The following is a 20,416-nucleotide window of genomic DNA, read 5'->3' on the forward strand; positions in this document are numbered from 1 at the left end:
AAAAAGGAATTACATATTGATAAAATTAAAATATTTTCTAAGTTAAACACCTGGGGGTGGTATCAAATTAAGAGATAAAATAAGGAATTACATATTGATAAAATTAAAATATTTTCCAAGTTAAACACCTGGGGTAGTATCGTAATATCACTCAAGTTGCGACAAAACCATTTAATTTTAATGAGATGGCAAACTGGCAATTAAAAATATAATCAAGGGTAAAATGGTAATCTCAAATTGAATCAAATAAAACCATCCGCTATAAAATAGGGACATATTCTCCATTTAGCTTCCCACAACAACAACCGAAAATAGAGTAAAGCAAAAGCCAATCAACCCAAAGAGATCACTTCCCACCAGATTAGATACATACATGCACAGATTATAGATTTAGAAAGAGAAACAAAGAAGAAACCAATCTAGAGAGAGACACAAGCGATTTGCTTCATATTAAGGTACAATTCTTCTTCATAGTTTATGTTTACATTACTTTAATTTATGTGTTCATCGTCTTCAATCGATGTTTTCGTCATCCAAAACTTATAAAAACAAGAATCTTATCATCTTTGGTCACTTTGTTCTTAGATTAATGATTCTAGTACTTGAAAAACATGTTTTGTAGTTTAATTTTTGGTCGTAGATTTTGTTTTGTTAGGCTAACTAATTTCTACCCAACTTTTGCTAGTTTTTATCAATGTTTTAAAAAACTGGTTCAAACTGGCCGGTTGTACCTGTTGAACCGTCCGGTACATCTGGTTGAACCACCCAATACACACAGTGAAACTGTTTCTAATCCAAATTCGGTACGGTTTAAAAACCGGATTTTAAAATTTGAGCCAAATCCGGTACGGTTTAAACTGGATTTTAAAACATTGGTTTTTATCCGATATGTGAATTTGAAGTAAAGAACAATTATGGGTCATTTTTGTTCTGATGCTATGTCTCCATCAGTTATTCTTTTCATTAATTTGAAGTTAACTTTACACGAAATTACTTTGGTTTTTTAGTCGAATCAGATTCTTTATTTTTTTTTATTAGACGGTAGAGAATTCCAAGATTTTCTGGAACAATTAATTTGATTTGTTAGAATAATTGTTTTTCCCCTTTTGTCTTTTATCGATTTTTTAATCAATGTATAATCTGTTGTTGAGATCAAATACAAATAGGTTTTATCACAGTAAAAATACAAATAATTAACTAGAGTAATTATTATTATTATTATTATTATTATTATTATTATTATTATTATTATTATTATTATTCGTGTGTATATGTAATATGAGTTAAATGCCATTTTAGTCCCTGTGGCTTGGGCCATTTTGCTAGTTTAGTCCAAAGGTTTCATTTTTAACCTGTGAGTACAAAAAGGTTTCACAGTTTCCATTTTAGTCCACTTGGTTAACTTCATCCATTTTTCTGTTAACGAGAAGGCCAATTTGGTCATTTTGTATGTAATTCTGTTAACTAAAAGGGCAATTCAGCCATATAAAATGACCGAATTGGCCTTCTCGTTAACAGAAAAATGGATGAAGTTAACCCAGTGGACTAAAATGGCAACTGTGAAACATTTTTGGACCCACAGGTTAAAAATGAAACCTTTGGACTAAAGTGGCAAAATGACCCAAACCACAGGGACTAAAATGGCATTTAACTCATGTAATATTTATCTAATTTTATTTTATTATCTTTTGTTTACCAGATTGATATTTCAAGGAGTTAAAGAAAGTTTGAAGTGTAACTTGTAATATATAAATGGGTTCCATATCAGAACCAGCCCATGAGTCAACTACAAGAAGCACAAAACCTCCAGGAATCAAATATGTAGAATGCACAAAGAAATCAAACATTTCATTCAAATCCCATCAAGCAATTGTGCTAATTGTCACATTTCTAGCTTATGCAAGCTACCATGCTACTCGAAAAACGACTAGTATCATCAAAAGCGCGCTTGATCCTCAATCGCCTGACGAAACCTTGCAATCGGTCTCATTTTTGCGAAGATCGAACGCACTTTCGTGGGTTCTTGGAAACGGTTGGGCTCCGTTTAATGGATCGAATGGGACGGTATTGCTCGGGGATCTTGATTTGGCGTTCTTGTTTGTTTACGCGGTTGGCATGTTCTTTTCGGGACATATTGGGGATAGAATGAATTTAAGGATCTTTTTAACGATCGGGATGGTTGGAACGGGTTTGTTTACTTCGTTATTCGGGCTCGGATACTGGGCAAACATTCATATGTTTTACTACTACTTGGTAGTTCAAATGGCAGCCGGGTTGTTTCAATCGACCGGGTGGCCTTCTGTGGTCGCGGTTGTCGGGAATTGGTTCGGAAAGAGTAAGAGAGGGCTTATAATGGGTATATGGAACGCCCACACGTCGGTTGGAAACATTTCGGGCTCGTTGATCGCTGCGTATTTCTTGAAATACGGGTGGGGTTGGTCCATGGTGGTTCCGGGTTTGATGATTGCGGTTGTTGGAGTCATTGTTTTCATGTTCTTACCGGTTGATCCTGAATCGGTAGGGGTTGATAGAGACGAAGATGATACCGAATCGCCTAAAAAGGGATTAACCGAGCATCTATTGACCCCGAAGACCGACACCGAGAAAGGGTCACCTGTCGGGTTTCTCGAAGCTTGGAGAATACCCGGGGTTGCGCCGTTTGCGTTTTGCCTCTTTTTCGCGAAGTTGGTTGCTTATACGTTCCTTTATTGGCTCCCGTTTTACATTAGTCACACAGGTACGTGTTTACAGCAGAAGCTATTGGTAGGGTCTAGTGAAAATAATTGTTTGTTATTTCGGTTAATCTAATTATGTTTTTTTTGATATTTGCAGCTATAAGTGGGCAATACTTATCAAGCACGGCCGCCGGGAACTTATCGACATTGTTTGATGTCGGGGGTGTAGTGGGAGGAATCCTAGCCGGTCATATATCTGACCGGCTAAACGCTCGTGCCATTACAGCAGCGAGCTTCACGTATTGTGCGATACCAGCACTATACCTATACCGGAGTTACGGGCATATATCCATGCCAGTAAACATCATTCTTATGCTTGTTATCGGTATGTTTGTTAACGGGCCGTACGCTCTAATAACAACCGCGGTTTCAGCCGATCTCGGGACCCACAAGTCTTTAAAAGGCAACTCGAAAGCACTTGCAACAGTCACCGCGATCATTGATGGAACCGGTTCTATCGGTGCTGCGATTGGGCCCGTGTTAACCGGTTACATTTCGACCCAAAGTTGGAGTGCGGTTTTCACCATGCTTATGGGTTCGGCTTTTGTGGCCGGGTTGTTTTTGACTAAACTGGTCGTGGCGGAGGTAACCGAGAAGTATCAAGATTTACGAAGGGGTTCGAGTGGCGACACGCATCGATCTAGTGCGGTTGAAGAAGTGTGATTAGTCGTAAATAACGATTGTGAAAATTGAGATTTTGTTTAAAGGAGATGTAAAATGGACTTGTATAATACAACTGTTTCTCCTAGATTTTATGTAAAAGGGGAGGATATGATCGGTGTTAAGGCTTGTATATGTAACAATAATGAATACCGGACCGGTTATTGAATCAACCATTTAGTTTGATATGGTATTTGAACCGTTATAAACTGAGTACTCATTTTTCTTGATTACTATCTCGAAATGCAAGTTTGATGATACATAATATAACATGTGTTATGTTTGTATGAATTATAAATTTAGTAAATAATAATATAACTAGTACTCCCACTAAAAGTGTCATATTTTAAATTTTCAAAATCTTTATTTATAAACTTTGACCTTAAATAATTTTGTTTGTGTTAGATAATACTTGATGAAAGTTATATGATTTGAGTGTGTTTTACAAGTGTTTTTATCGGGTTAATTTGCATCAAGTTTTGTATAACACAAAAAATATATAATTAAAGTCAAAGTTTATAAATAAAGACTTTGAAAATTCAAAATAAGACACATTTAATGGGACGGAGGGAGTATTTAGGACCCGCGTTTTGCGGCGAAACGTCAAACCACACAACTCCGTTGCAGTGTGTTAATACAAAAAATTAACCGAAACATAAAACATAGAAACAAATAATAAGTTGACTTAGGATCCTCGCGTTGCGATTGGGCCATTAAATGGACAATATATAGATGTAAAAATGTTGAACCACACCCGCGTTGCAGTCTGTTAACTCGCAAAATTTAGATTGAAACGTAACTGAAAATTTTGTGACAAGTTTGTAAAAGATGAATAGTATAGGGCTAAAAGTAAACAAATAATAGTAAAAGTTGTTGAACCACGCACATGCGTTGCAGTGTGTTAACTCGTAAAAATTTGACCGATATGTAAACCATAAAAAAATAACTAAGTCGACGTAGGACACACAAACTGATACTAGGGGTGTTCAAAACCGGACATCCGAAATTTTCGGATACCAGATTTCACTATGCGAATCGGTATCCGAAATTTCATATATACAAAATTTTGGATATCCGATCCGATAGTGAATCGGATATCAGAATATCCAATTTTTTATTTAATTTTGATTTTTTAATTATTTTTTGATATTCAGAACCAGATATTTCGGATATTTTTGGATATCCGAATATAAGTTTTCGGATACTTCGGATATTTTTCGGATACTTCAGACATTTTCGGATATCTCAAATATCCGAAAAATTTTTAAAACTACTGTCCAAATCCCAATCCGAAAATTCGGATATCAGAAATTTCAGATACCCGAATTTTCGGATATTTCGGATCGGATTTTCGGATACGGATAATTTTAAACACCCCTAGTTGATACTAGGCTGTTAAAGCATAACAAATTGTATTAACTCTTTGTGACAAACATATAAAGTTTTAAAAGTATAAGGGTTAAAAAGTAAAAAAATGAATGAAAAGTATAATGATTAAATATAAAAAAAAGAAAAGTATAAGGGTTAAAGATGAAAGGTTAAATAGCTAAAGAGCTAAAGTATAATGGTTAAATATAAATAATAATAGCTAATTATAATTATAAATTTAGTAAATAATAACATAAATAGAAGCAAGACGTGAAAAATAGGGTGTTTGAAACTGTTGGCCACATGTTTGAATGAAAAAGGAAAAAGTTATAGCATTTGTTTTTATGGGTCGAAAAGGAAATTACAATCTAGTGGTTGCAGTTTCAGTGATCACTGTCACCCAGTACTAATTTAGTGATAAACCAACCACACTCATCAATGTAATGGTCCAACTTTCAACATCAAATGACGACTTTTAGATATAAATTAAGAACCAAACATCTCTAGAAACCTCAGATGTCGTTTAATAATATATATGATGGGATGGGCATGTATATGGGACGGGTTACACACAAAAATTGATTTTATAATATTGTTTTAAAAACATATAGCATATAAACCTTACATGGTTTTGCGGTTGCGATTCAAAATCCACACATTCATAAACTAAAATTTGTTGTGAGCGGTTGACGCTTTTTGACAGTATATCCGCCACCTAGTAAAAGAAATAATTATGTGTATTTTAATTAATGTCCCACCATTAGCCGTGCTCTATATTAATTGTTCGTGGCTTGTGGCTCGAAGCCCACTCGAAAAAACTTGTTTGCAAACCAAACCAACTCGATTCGAACGTTTATAAACCAAGCCGAGCATGAGCTGACCATAACTCGGCTCGAAAACAACCCTGTTCATAAACACTTGTAACTTTTTAATTTAAGTGTGATTCTTATTCACATAAGGGGATATGTAGCCTTATGAACCTTCTTTCTTTCTCCCATTTAACAGTACTACTTACCCTTGTTTGTTGGTTTGTAAATTATAAGTCCGAAATATATAAAATTATTTACACCGTCCACGTTCACCACCCACCACCGCTTAGCACCACCAGTTTATTTTAAAAGTCTACATACGTTAAAAAACAAACATCTTTATTCTTGTAGACTGCAGAGTTTTGATCCACTTCTTTTCTACAGATGTCTACAAATGTGATCCGTAGGCTACAAACATTTTACCTCTTAAAAAACAAACTCCACATTAGTTTTCTATTTGCAGGGGTTATAAGAGAGTTAGTGTCAACGTGCGTCGTTACTCTTTAGGACTTAAAACTAAAGTTAATCAATTAGAAAGTGGTCCAGCCATGGGAGTAGGTTTACAATTTCTGAAACAATATGCTAACCAAGTAAATTACTTTATAGATAGATACTAGCCACTATCTCAACTTATTAGGTGCTTAAATCACTTAAAAAAGAGAATATTTTTATTTTTCATTTTTCTTATCAAACTAGAAAGATACGTCATATGTCACACCACTTTAAGATGCCTTGATTAAAAAATATTCGATGGCCTAGATATTTCTAGTTTTAAAATGTTTCCTTAAATTAAGTAGTACTGAATATATTTATAAAATGTTAGCCGATCATGTTTTTTTTTTTTTTTTTTTTTTTTTTTTTTTTTTTTTTAAGATATTGGGAAATAATACCGAAATCAGAATGGATAAAACAAGCACTCGGTATTCAGCAGCAGATCTGAAATTATACGCAACTTTCCTTATCCTTGAGCACATAACGTTAAAAAAAATAATTAAAATAATTTTGGGTATGTGAATGAGTGAATCTGTCGTATACTTGGCCTGATTGTATTTCAAAAATGAAATGTGGGACCCTTTATCGTGCATGGATTGGAAACCACGAATTATGAATTGATGTCATTGTTCCGGAGTTTAGTTCATGGTCACAGCTCATAAAATCACAACCAATTGCATTTGCTTGTTTTTTTTAATGTCTAACAGAATCAATTCCGAGTATTTTTGAGACATCTACTAGACAAACGGAGTACTCCGAGAATAACTCGAGTTCATCACCAATTCCAAGGAAAACCCGGTAACCCACCCGCCCGTAGGCATGACAGTGAAATTACCGGTAAAACCCGTTTGGCTTAAGGATCCAACCCAGGTTTCTCTGGGTCTCCTATCATTGCCCACTAGTGCCTCACTCTTTACTAAGTGAGAGTTGAGTCTGCAACTCTCAAGAGAAATGCAAGTGTTCCACCACTTAATGTAGAGATTATTGGCGATTTGCTTGTTACTTCACTTTTTGTTTTTCTGGGAATATGTCCAACTTAAGCAATTATACTACCAAACAATTCCTTATCTATCCAGAAAACAAAAAGAAAACATATGTAAGAATAAATAAATATAACCAACAAATTATAGTCTAAAGTAGTGTGAAATTCCAGATTCAATTGACCCTTATAAATCATCTTTTTTATCGTTTCATTATTAAGCACTATGTATACTTTTATAAATAAAACAACATGACAAATTTACAATTTGATTTTGTGGACATGTTTAAACTTGAAGGTGTAATAGCGTGTAGAAGAAGTCATGAAGATATACTGTGTTTTCATGTTTATGGCAAAATAAAAATACTGTTTAGGAGACAAATATCACGTATCATATGAGAATATCAGTGACCTTGTGTAACTACCGAATTGGATTAGACCCGTTGGATATCATTAATGGCTTTAAATGCTAGACCACGTGTTATGGGTTAATGAGCATAAGAGGGGCGCTTACATCAACATACATTCACGGGAACACTACACCGGTGCTCCATGAGAGGGGGTGTGAGCATGAGTCCATGAGTGGGATGACGAGCGTGGGGCTAATGACTTTGCATATTGAAAACGGTATGAGCCAATTATATGCCTCCACCTCACCGTTTCTTTTTATATTGCGATATATATTTAAGGCTTATTTGATTTTCTAAAATAACTTGTGGTCCGTAATTTAAAAGAAAAATATACAAGCAATCTTATTTTTTTACCTGAACATTCTGATATAAATTTTATCAGAAACAGAGTTGTTTTTACAACAGAAATATTTTTGGTCTCGTAAATGATTTTGACACGTACTTAGATTGACATTTTTTTATGATGAATAATTAAATGCTTGAAATATATTTTATGTTTTAAAATACTTAATAAGGTTGGTTAACAAATAATTAAAATTTGGCTCACATGTACATGACCATTACACATTTTACATACATTAGTGAGTGTGATGGGTGGAATCACTTCTGCCGTCTCATTTTTTATTCACATTCACATGATCATTATGGATTAACTTATAATCTTATATGGTGATATGAACCAATCAGTTGATAGATAATCCATTAAGTGAATGAAGCTCAAAAGAAATTAGTAAGAAGCAAGACTTGAGATAATTTTCTAAATTTTTTATTCATAATCAATAAAAGGTGCCATTTTATAGACTTACAAAAACAACAGAAGAGGAATATACTAACAAACTAAACGTCTAAACCCACTAACTAAACAAACCTAATGTTACGAAGAATACAAAACATGGAACAAGGAAATGGAAGTGAACATGTAAATGGCTTCTATCCATATACGTGGGCACACATCATATGGGTGCCTATTTTTATTTCCATAGAACATTTTTCTTCTGGGTATACTTCTTTGGACTATTTGGGCCTTTGGTGGAGTTTTAACTTGTATGGGTCGGTATCGTCTGGTCTAGGCTGTCTAGCTATAAAGCCTTACAATTGGGCTCAATGCCTTATCTGAAGTGCTTGTCCTTGTTTGGGTATTACCAATATCTGTCTAATTATTATACTATCGACCTCCATTCCACAATTAATCCTTCATGTTCCAGCTCCCTCCGCCATCCACATCTAGTCTTCACCGATTTTATTTGTGTTCATTTATGTTCCTAAACCGTTCGTGAACACGTGTATTTTTCCTTAATTAACGAACACGAACATAAAATCTCGTTCGGTAAGTGTTCATGAACCGTTCACGAATAGATTATTTCCTTAATAAACGACCTTGTTCGTCGTGTTCGTTTGGTTCGTTTACAGGCCTAAGCAGGGATCATCATTACTTTACAGAAGTAATATCAAGATGCCCATAAACTAGAAACAGATTTTTTAATTCTATATTCTTATGTTCCCGTTAAAGTCAATAGGAACAAAAAGAAATTTCAGCCATTAGATCAAGCTGAGATTAAATCTCAGCCCTTTAAAATAGAGAAATGCTTCTAGAAGCAGCAGTTACTTAAGATTAGGATGTTGACTTTCCGGATATCATGTTGCCCACGACCTAACTACAAAAAAAAAAAAAAAAAAAAAAAGAAAAAAAAAAGAAAGAAACCTTACACAAATGTGCAGTTATAAACGGTTTCACTGATCATTTACAATTCTGCGATAGAACCAAACTTAAATTCAAAATTAAACTATATCGCCTTTACTCTGACAACCACAACCTGCCCAACACCCTGTATACAAGAGTTAGTAAGAACAAAACAGAATCGTTAATTTTTAACTACGGAAAAAAAACACATTGGAATGCAAACAAACAATCTTTCAAATATATTGCACTAAGAATGAAACTAAAAAAAGGTTTGGTACCCTTTTAAAGAACTTGATCACAATATATCTAAACATAAAATAAGGTTTAGTGCAATTCATGTTGTCCAATTATCATACGTCTCAAAAAGTTGGTTTAATACTTGATGCGCTGGAAGTACCTAGATATAGGTGTCATCCAAGTAAGAAATACTTTGATATTAAAACACATAATTTATATAATAATATTGTTGTATGTAAAATATTAATAATAAAACAAACGCCATTTTAATCTAATTTAGTTTTCCAGAACTTAATCACTTAATTATACACAATTTAATTAATAACTATATCACTTTAAATAAAAAAAGATACGTGAACAATTTTTTTAGTGTATTTACCTAATAGAATTTTTTTTTCCGTAAAAACACCATTTTAAAAATTTTCACTTCCCTCCCGACCAGTTCAAAAAATCCAAAAAAATGGAAACTGTCAGACAGTTATTACATCCTTTAAAATCTCCAAAAAAAATGGAAAGTGTCGAGAGTTATTACATCCAACGTGGGGCACATGGCAACAACTGCCGCATATAAACATGTATTTAAAGCTGAGTCCCTCATGATTTTTTTTTACCTTCTGCTGTCACATACACGCAAATAAGGCTACTCCTTTCTGCTATCAAAACCTGCAAACATTGTCATGAAGCTTAACATCAAAAAGAAGCAGCAGCCCTACGTAAGTTTTATAATAGAAACTTCTGCTTGCAACTAATCTGTTTCATTTTTCACCTATGCACTGGTAGTTAACATTGAAAAATATGAAATTATGAACCCAATGTTTGGCATAGGAATGGCAGTGACCAAATCATCAGAGAAGAGAAAGAGGATCAATGCAGTGTACCACTTGTAATTAAATATTTAAATTAGTAAATTCTAAATAAAAATTCATATTTGTATACTTACTCTCCCCTTTCATTTAAGATGAAATAGATTTAAATGACTACAAAACATGTTTCGGGAATGAAGATCGAAGAAATAGTGAAGAGTCAATAAAGTAATAAACCACAAGCTGGTAAACTTAAATTCACATATCTTTTTTTCCTACAAATATTTATTAAACGTAATTATGTTAAAACATTTGCCAAAATGCAGCAAGATGAGGACAATATTGAAATTAGACCCCTCATTTCAGTGAAGTTTATGCAATGTGCAAAGGTATTTCAGTCCCTACCCATGAAAACTTCTTCATGAAATCAGTGAAGAGGCGATATGTTGTTAGGGCGTACTTAGGCATGTTACACACATACTTAGAAATACATTATTTTTATATATTTATTATTTATACATCAACGTAATATCAAATCTGTTTTCATAAATTATCGTAATCCGATATAAATAAACCTTTCTAGCAAAAAAAAAAAAAAAAATCTTCCTATTAATTAGAAAAAAAGCAGATGAGTTACATAACCGCTATATTGAGTACTTTAGATATAACTTGTGTGCCATACTAGAATCTTTACATTCGCATACAAGGTACCAACACCTCTTTTGTTTATTGTGTTCAAAGTTATTTTAAATATGCTGACGACTTCAAATGCTTGACTTTACATAGAAAATTTACAGGGATTTGAAGATCTGTAAGATTCTCTTTACCTATTGTTCCTTTTTTGTTCGTTTTTATTCGTTTTTGTTTTATCCTTCCTAGAGCATTAATTATGTTAGCAAGCTGTTAGTAAGTATCTTAATGCTTATTTAAATTTGTTTAGAAAAAATAGATACTTCTTAAAAGATTGATAACCATCTTAAAATAATCCTAATCCGTAAACATGTTGATGAAAAATCTTACTTTGTTTAATAATACTTCCCCCACAAGACTCAAATCTGGAAACAAATTTTCAGTTTAATTTTAAAAACTGTTTTCGGTTCAATCCAAATTTTCCGACCCGAAAGCAAAATTCAAATCAATTTATAAATGAAAAAAAAAATGAAAGGTTCATACCTGGCTCGGTAGTCCAGTAGACAAATCCCTTTACAGGGTCAGATCCAGTCCATCACATTATCCAACCCATTCGCTTATCGTAAACCTAAGTGCATATGTCTAGCCCACTAAATATTGGGTTTATGCACCTGAAAAAAAATTACTTCCATGAGTATAGAGTAGAATAGTTTAAATAAAGAACTAATAAATAAAAGTAAGGGTTTTTTAAAAGGTTCATATCTTTACATTTTAGAAAACCATAGAAGCACACGACACAATAAACACAAGTGCTGTGCCATAAGATTCCAATGACCTTGCACTGTCCCAATCCCTTTACAAGCCCAATCAGTTATCAATAGTGCCTGTCCATCTCTTTAGCCCACTAAAAGATGAGTTTATGCAACAGGAAACTAAATTTAAATGGAGAAAAAATAAGGAATTACATAATATACATATTGATAAAATTAAAATGTTTTCCAAGTTAAACACCTGGGGTAGTATCGTAATATCACTCAAGTTGCGACAAAACCATTTAATTTTAATAAGATGGCAAACTGGCAATTAAAAATATAATCAAGGGCAAAATGGTAATCTCAAATTGAATCAAATAAAACCATCCGCTATAAAATAGGGACATATTCTCCATTTAGCTTCCCACAACAACAACCGAAAATAGAGTAAAGCAAAAGCCAATCAACTCAAAGAGATCAATTCCAGATTAGATACACACATACATACAGGCATAGATTATAGATTTAGAAAGAGAAACACAAGAAGAAACCCATCCAGAGAGAGAAACAAGCGATTTGCTTCATATTAAGGTACCATTCTCCTTCATGGTTTATGTTTACATTACTTTAATTTATGTTTCTTAGTCTTCAATCGATGTTTTCGTCATCCAAAACTTATAAAAACCAGAATCTTATCATCTTTGGTCACTTTGTTCTTAGATTAATGATTCTAGTACTTGAACAACATGTTTTGTACTTTAATTTTTGGTCGTAGATTTTGTTTTGTTAGGCTAACTACTTTCTAGCGAACTTTTGCTAGTTTTTATCACTGTTTTAAAAAACCGGTTCAAACCGGCCTGTTGTACCTGTTGAACCGTCTGGTACACCTGGTTGAACCACCTGATACACACGGTTATACTGTTTCTTATCCAAATCCGGTACGGTTTAAAAAACGGATTCCAAAATCGGAGCCAAATCCGGTACGGTTTAAACTGGATTTTAAAACATTGGATTTTATCCGATATGTGAATTTGAAGTAAAGAACAATTATGGGTTATTTTTGTTCTGATGCTGGGTCTCCATCAGTTATTCTTTTCATTAATTTGAAGTTAACTTTACACGAAATTACTTTGGTTTTTTAGTCGAATCAGATTCTTTAATTTTTTTTTTTATTAGACAGTAGAGAATTCCAAGATTTTCTGGAACAATTAATTTGATTTGTTAGAATAATTGTTTTTCCCCTTTTGTCTTTTATCGATTTTAATCAGTGTAATCTGTTGTTGAGATCAAATACAAATAGGTTTTATCACAGTAAAAATACAAATAATTAACTAGAGTAATTATTATTATTATTATTATTATTATTATTATTATTATTATTATTATTATTATTATTATTATTATTATTATTATTATTATTATTATTGTTATTATTATTATTATTATTATCTAATATTTTGTATCATCATTTTTTTGTTTTCCAGATTGAAGTGTAACTTGTAATATATAAATGGGTTCCATATCAGAACCAGTTCATGAGTTAACTACAAGAAGCACAAAACCGCCAGGAATCAAATATGTAGAATGCACAAAGAAATCAAGCATTTCATTCAAATCCCATCAAGCAATTGTGTTAATTGTTACATTTCTAGCTTATGCAAGCTACCACGCTACTCGAAAAACGACTAGTATCATCAAAAGCGCGCTTGATCCACAATCGCCTGACGAAACCCTGCAATCGGTCTCATTTTTGCGAAGATCGAACGCGCTTTCGTGGGTTCTTGGAAACGGTTGGGCCCCGTTTAATGGATCGAATGGGACGGTATTGCTCGGGGATCTTGATTTGGCGTTTTTGTTTGTTTACGCGGTTGGCATGTTCTTTTCGGGACATATTGGGGATAGAATGAATTTACGGATCTTTTTAACGATCGGGATGGTTGGAACGGGTTTGTTTACTTCGTTATTCGGGCTCGGATACTGGGCAAACATTCATATGTTTTACTACTACTTGGTAGTTCAAATGGCAGCCGGGTTGTTTCAATCGACCGGGTGGCCTTCTGTGGTCGCGGTTGTAGGGAATTGGTTTGGAAAGAGTAAGAGAGGGCTTATAATGGGTATATGGAACGCCCACACGTCGGTTGGAAACATTTCGGGCTCGTTGATCGCTGCGTATTTCTTGAAATACGGTTGGGGTTGGTCCATGGTGGTTCCGGGTTTGATGATTGCGGTTGTTGGAGTCGTTGTTTTCATGTTCTTACCGGTTGATCCGGAATCGGTGGGAGTCGATAGAGACGAAGATGATACCGAATCGCCTAAAAAGGGATTAACCGAGCATCTATTGACCCCGAAGACCGACACCGAGAAAGGGTCACCTGTCGGGTTTCTCGAAGCTTGGAGAATACCCGGGGTTGCTCCGTTTGCGTTTTGCCTCTTTTTCGCGAAGTTGGTTGCTTATACGTTCCTTTACTGGCTCCCGTTTTACATTAGTCACACAGGTACGTGTTTACAGCAGAAGCTATTGGTAGGGTCTAGTGAAAATAATCGTTTGTTATTTCGGTTAATCTAATTATGTTTTTGATATTTGCAGCTATAAATGGACAATACTTATCAAGCACGGCTGCCGGGAACTTATCGACATTGTTTGATGTCGGGGGTGTGGTGGGAGGAATCCTAGCCGGTCACATATCTGACCGGCTAAACGCTCGTGCCATTACAGCAGCGAGCTTCACGTATTGTGCGATACCAGCACTATACCTATACCGGAGTTACGGGCATATATCCATGCCAGTAAACATCATTCTTATGCTTGTTATCGGGATGTTTGTTAACGGGCCGTACGCTCTAATAACAACCGCGGTTTCAGCCGATCTCGGGACCCACAAGTCTTTAAAAGGCAACTCGAAAGCACTTGCAACAGTCACCGCGATCATTGATGGAACCGGTTCTATCGGTGCTGCGATTGGACCCGTGTTAACGGGCTACATTTCGACCCAAAGTTGGAGTGCGGTTTTCACCATGCTTATGGGTTCGGCTTTTGTGGCCGGGTTGTTTTTAACTAAACTGGTCGTGGCGGAGGTGACGGAGAAGTATCAAGATTTACGAAGGGGTTCGAGTGGCGACACGCATCGATCTAGCGCGGTTGAAGAAGTGTGATTAGTCGTAAATAACGATTGTGAAAATTGAGATTTTGTTTAAAGGAGATGTAAAATGGACTTGTATAATACAACTTTTTCTCCTAGATTTTATGTAAAAGGGGAGGATATGATCGGTGTTAAGGCTTGTATATGTAACAATAATGAATACCGGACCGGTTATTGAATCAACCATTTTGTTTGATATGGTATTTGAACCGTAATAAACTGAATACTCATTTTTCTTGATTACTATCTCGAAATGCAAGTTTGAGGATACAAAATATAAGGTTTTGTTATGTTTGTGTAAATTATAAGTTTAGTAAATAATAACATAACTAGTATTTAGGGCCCGTGTTTTGCGGGGAAACGTTAAACCACACACGTCCGTTGCAGTGTGTTAATACAACAAAATTAGACCGAAACATAAAACATAGAGACGAGTAATAAGTCGACTTAGGATCCTCATGTTGCAACTGGGCCATTAAATGGACAATATATAGATGTACATATGTTGAACCACGCTCGCGTTGCAGCTTGTTAACTCGCAAAATTTAGACTGAAACGTAAACGAAAATTTTGTGACAAGTTTGTAAAAGATGAATAGTATAGGGCTAAAAGTAAACAAATAAGAGTAAAAATTGTTGAACCACGCACACGCGTTGCAGTGTGTAAAACATAAAAAAAATAACTAAGTCAACGTAGGACACACAAATTGACACTAGGGGTGTTCAAAACCGGACATCCGAAATTTTCGGATACCAGATTTCACTATGTGAATCCGAATCCGAAATTTCGGATATCCGATCGGATAGTGAATCGGATATCCGAATATCCAATTTTTAATTTAATTTTGACTTTTTAATTATTTTTTGATATTTGGAACCGGATATTTCGGATATTTTTGGATATCCGAATATAAGTTTTCGGATATTTTTCGGATACTTCAGATATTTTCGGATATCCTAAATATCCGAAAATTTTTAAAACCACTATCCAAATCCGAATACGAATCCGAAAATTCGGATATCAGAAATTTCAGATATCCGAATTTTCGGATATTTCGGATTCGGATATCGGATATTTCAGATCGGATTTTTGGATACGGATGATTTTGAACACCCCTAGTTGATACTGGGCTGCATAAAAAAATGTGACCATTAACTCTTTGTAACAAACATGTAAAGTTATAAAAGTATAAGGGTTAAAAAGTAGGGGTGCAAACGAGCCGAGCGGCTCGCGAGCTAATCGAGATCGGCTTGAGAAAAAGCTCGAAACGAGCCGAGCCTTATCGAGCCTGAGCCGAGCTTGAGCCTTAAAACAAAGCTCGTTTGTTTATCGAGCCCGAGCTCGAGCCTCACATGTGAAGCTCGTTAGGCTCGTCGAGCCTTATCGAGCCTTAGTGTAAACGAGCCGAGTCGAGCCAAGCTTATTTAAACTTGTTTACAAGCCGACCTCGAACCTAAAAATAAGCTTATTTAGTAAACGAGCCCGAGCCCAAGCTTTACTTATCGAGCTCGCAAGCCTAAAAAGTCTCTTATTTATATTATTTTTATTTAATATACTAATTAAAAGATAATAAACGAGCCAAGCCCGAGCCGAGCTCGAGCTTGATAAAATACAAACGAGCCGAGCTCGAGCTTTGGAAAGAAAGCTCGAATTGAGCCGAGCTCGAGCCCGAGCTCTCATAAGTTAATCGAGCTCGAGCTCGAGCCTGGCCGAGCTCGGGCTCGGCTCGGCTCGTTTGCACTCCTATTAAAAAGTAAAAAAAAATGAATGAAAAGTATAATGGTTAAATATAAAAAAATGAAAAGTATAAGAGTTAAACATGAAAGGTTAAATAGTTAAAGAGCTAAAGTATAATGGTTAAATATAAATAATAATAGCTAATTATAATTATAAATTTAGTAAATAATAACATAAATAGAAGCAAGACGTGAAAAATAGGGTGTTTGAAACTGTTGGCCACATGTTTGAATGAAAAAGGAAAAAGTTATAGCATTTGTTTTCATGGGTCGAAAAGGAAATTACAATCTAGTGGTTGCAGTTTCAGTGATCACTGTCATCCAGTACTAATTTAGTGATAAACCAACCACAGTCATTAATGTAATGGTCCAACTTTCAACATCAAATAAGGACTTTTGGCTAGAAATTAAGAACCAAACATCTCTAGAAAACTCAGATGTCGTTTAAATAATATATATGATGGGATGGGCATGTATATGGGACGGGTTACACACAAAAATTGATTTTATAATATTGTTTTAAAAACATATAGCATATAAACCTTACATGGTTTTGCGGTTGTGACTTGTGAGCGGTTGATGCTTTTTGACATTATATTCGCCACCTAGTAAAAGCAATAAATATGCGTATTTTAATTAATGTCCCACCATTAGCCAATGCTCAATAGTAATTGTTCGTGGCTTGTGGCTCGAAGTCCACTCGAAAAAACTTATTTGCAAACCAAACCAACTCGATTCGAACGTTTAATAAACCAAGCCGAGCATGAGCTGACCAAAGCTCGGCTCGAAAACAACCCTGTTCATAAACACTTGTAACTTTTTAATTTAATAAGTGTGATTCTTATTCACATAAGGGGATATGTAGCCTTAGGCTGAGGGGTATGGTTCCCCCTTCCCCCATGGTCACATCATCTCCAACTCACCTCCACATCATCTCCACTTCTTCCCCAACACTAGGAAATGGTTTCCCCATCCACTCCATCCAATCGAAGCTAGAGAGAGAGAGAGATTCAAGAGAGAGATAGAGAGAATGAAGAGAGAGAGCTTCGGGGCGGTCGGGAGTGGGCTACCGAAGGTACCGATCACCGCTCGGGGGGTGGGGGTGTTCCCGATCGGGGAAGAGCGCCACTTCACCCCCTCTCCCGAACCACACCCCACCGTCTTATAAACCTTCTTTCTTTCTCCCATCTAACGGTACTACTTACTCTTGTTTGTTGGTTTGTAAATTATAAGCCCGAAATATATATAAAATTATTTACACCGCCACCCACCGTCCACGTTCACCACTCACTACCGTCCAGCAGCACCACCAGTTTATTTTAGAAGTCTACATACGTTAAAAAACAAACATCTTTCCTTTTGCAAACTTCAGAGTTTTGATCCACTTCTTGTTCTACAGACGTCTACAGATGTGATCCGTAGACTACAAACATTTTAATTACCTCTTAAAAAACGAACTCCACGTTAGTTTTCTATTTGCAGGGGTTATAAGAGAGTTAGTGTCAACGTGTGTCTTTACTCTTTAGGACTTAAAACTAAAGTTAATCAATTAGAAAGTGGTCCAGCCATGGGAGTAGGTTTACAATTTCTGAAACAATATGCTAACCAAGTAAATTACTTTGATACCAGCCACTATCTCAACTTATTAGGTGCTTAAATCACTTAAAAAAGAGAATATTTTATTTTTCATTTTTCTTATCAAACTAGAAAGATACGTCATATGTCACACCACTTTAAGATGCCTTGATTAAAAGATATTCGATGGCCTAGATATTTCTAGTTTTAAAATGTCCTTAAATTAAGTAGTCCTGAATATATTTATACAGTGTTAGCCGATCATTTTTTTAAAGATATTGGGAAATAATACCGAAATCAGAATGGATAAAACAAGCACTCGGTATTCAGCAGCAGATCTGAAATTATACGCAACTTTCCTTATCCTTGAACACATAACGTTAAAAAAATAATTAAAATAATTTTGGGTATGTGAATGAGTGAATCTGTCGTATACTTGGACTGATTGTATTTCAAAAATGAAATGTGGGACCCTTTATCGTGCATGGATTGGAAACCACGAATTATGAATTGATGTCATTGTTCCAGAGTTTAGTTCATGGTCACAGCTCATAAAATCACAACCAATTGCATTTGCTTGTTTTTTTTAATGTCTAACAGAATCAATTCCGAGTATTTTTGAGACATCTACTAGATAAACGGAGTACTCCGAGAATAACTCGAGTTCATCACCAATTCCAGGGAAAACCCGGTAACCCACCCGCCCGTAGGCATGACAGTGAAATTACCGGTAAAACCCGTTTGGCTTAAGGATCCAACCCAGGTTTCTCTGGGTCTCCTATCATTGCCCACTAGTGCCTCACTCTTTACTAAGTGAGAGTTGAGTCTGCAACTCTCAAGAGAAATGCAAGTGTTCCACCACTGTAGAGATTATTGGCGATTTGCTTGTTACTTCACTTTTTGTTTTTCTGGGAATATGTCCAACTTAAGCAATTATACTACCAAACAATTCCTTATCTATCCAGAAAACAAAAAGAAAACATATATGTAAGAATAAATAAATATAACCAACAAATTATAGTCTAAAGTAGTGTGAAATTCCAGATGCAATTGACCCTTATAAATCATCTTTTTTATCGTTTCATTATTAAGCACTATGTATACTTTTATAAATAAAACAATATGACAAATTTGCAATTTGATTTTGTGGACACGTTTAAACTTGAAGGTGTAATGGCGTGTAGAAGAAGTCACGTCATGTTTATGACAAAATAAAAATATTGTTTAGGAGACAAATATCACGTATCATATGAGAATATCAGTGACCTTGTGTAACTATCAAATTGGATTAGACCCGTTGGATATCATTAATGGCTTTAAATGCTAGACCACGTGTTATGGGTTGATGAGCATAAGAGGGGCGCTTACATCAACATACATTCACCGGAACACTACACCGGTGCTCCGTGAGAGGGGGTGTGAGCATGAGTCCATGAGTGGGATGACGAGCGTGGGGCTAATGACTTTGCATATTGAAAATGGTATGAGCCAATTATAAGCCTCCACCTCACCGTTTCTTTTTATACTGCGATATATATTTAAGGCTTATTTTATTTTCTAAAATAACTTGTGGTCCGTAATTTAAAAGAAAAATATACAAGCAATCTTATTTTTTTACCTGAACATTCTGATATAAATTTTATCAGAAAGAGTTGATTTTACAAAAGAAATATTTTTCGTCTCATAAATGATTTTGACACGTAATTAGATTGACATTTTTATGATGAATAGTTAAATGCTTGAAATATATTTTATGTTTTAAAATAATTAATAAGGTTGGTTAAAAAACAATTAAAATTTGGCTCACATGTACATGACCATTACACATTTTACATACATTAGTGAGTGTGATGGGTGGAATCACGTCTGCCGTCTCATTTTTTATTCACATGATCATTAGGGATTAACTTATAATCTTATATGGTGATATGAACCAATCAGTTAATAGATAATCCGTTCAGTGAATTAAGCTCAAAAAAATTAATAAAAAACAAGACTTGACATAATTCTCTAAATTTTCCATTCATAATCCTGACTCAAATAATAGGTGCCATTTTATAGATTTACAAAAGCAACAAAAGAGGAATATACTAACAAACTAAACCCACTAACTAAACAACAAACTAATGTTACAAAAAATACAAATCATGGAACAAGGAAATGGAAGTGAACATGTAAATGGCTTCTGTCATGGATACGTAGGCACACATCATATGGGTGCCTCTTTTTATTTCCATAGAACATTTTTCTTGTGGGTATACTTCTTTGGACTATTTGGGCCTTTGGTGGAGTTTTAACTTGTATGGGTCGGTATCGTCTGATCTAGGCTGTCTAGCTATAAAGCCTTACAATTGGGCTCAATGCCTTATCTGAAGTGCTTGTCATTGTTTGGGTATTACCAATATCTTT

General features: G+C 34.9%; 2 protein-coding genes across 2 annotated transcripts; both read left to right on the plus strand.

The window, feature by feature from the left end:
* The first annotated feature begins 296 nt into the window (after window positions 1–296).
* On the plus strand, window positions 297–3,625 carry LOC110905033 (putative glycerol-3-phosphate transporter 1). The gene is made up of 3 exons (XM_022150914.2): window positions 297–455; window positions 1,700–2,737; window positions 2,833–3,625. The coding sequence occupies exons 2-3, from the start codon at window positions 1,753–1,755 to the stop codon at window positions 3,396–3,398; spliced, it is 1,551 nt and encodes a 516-aa protein (XP_022006606.1). The 5' UTR covers window positions 297–455; window positions 1,700–1,752; the 3' UTR covers window positions 3,399–3,625.
* Window positions 3,626–11,984: 8,359 nt separating this feature from the next.
* On the plus strand, window positions 11,985–14,939 carry LOC110905034 (putative glycerol-3-phosphate transporter 1). Its single transcript, XM_022150915.2, has 3 exons — window positions 11,985–12,147; window positions 13,041–14,051; window positions 14,144–14,939. Exons 2-3 carry the CDS (start codon window positions 13,067–13,069, stop codon window positions 14,707–14,709), a joined length of 1,551 nt encoding a protein of 516 aa, XP_022006607.1. The 5' UTR covers window positions 11,985–12,147; window positions 13,041–13,066; the 3' UTR covers window positions 14,710–14,939.
* Window positions 14,940–20,416: the final 5,477 nt, after the last annotated feature.

This window comes from Helianthus annuus, chromosome 14, assembly GCF_002127325.2.
Source record: "Helianthus annuus cultivar XRQ/B chromosome 14, HanXRQr2.0-SUNRISE, whole genome shotgun sequence".
Lineage (NCBI taxonomy): Eukaryota > Viridiplantae > Streptophyta > Magnoliopsida > Asterales > Asteraceae > Helianthus > Helianthus annuus.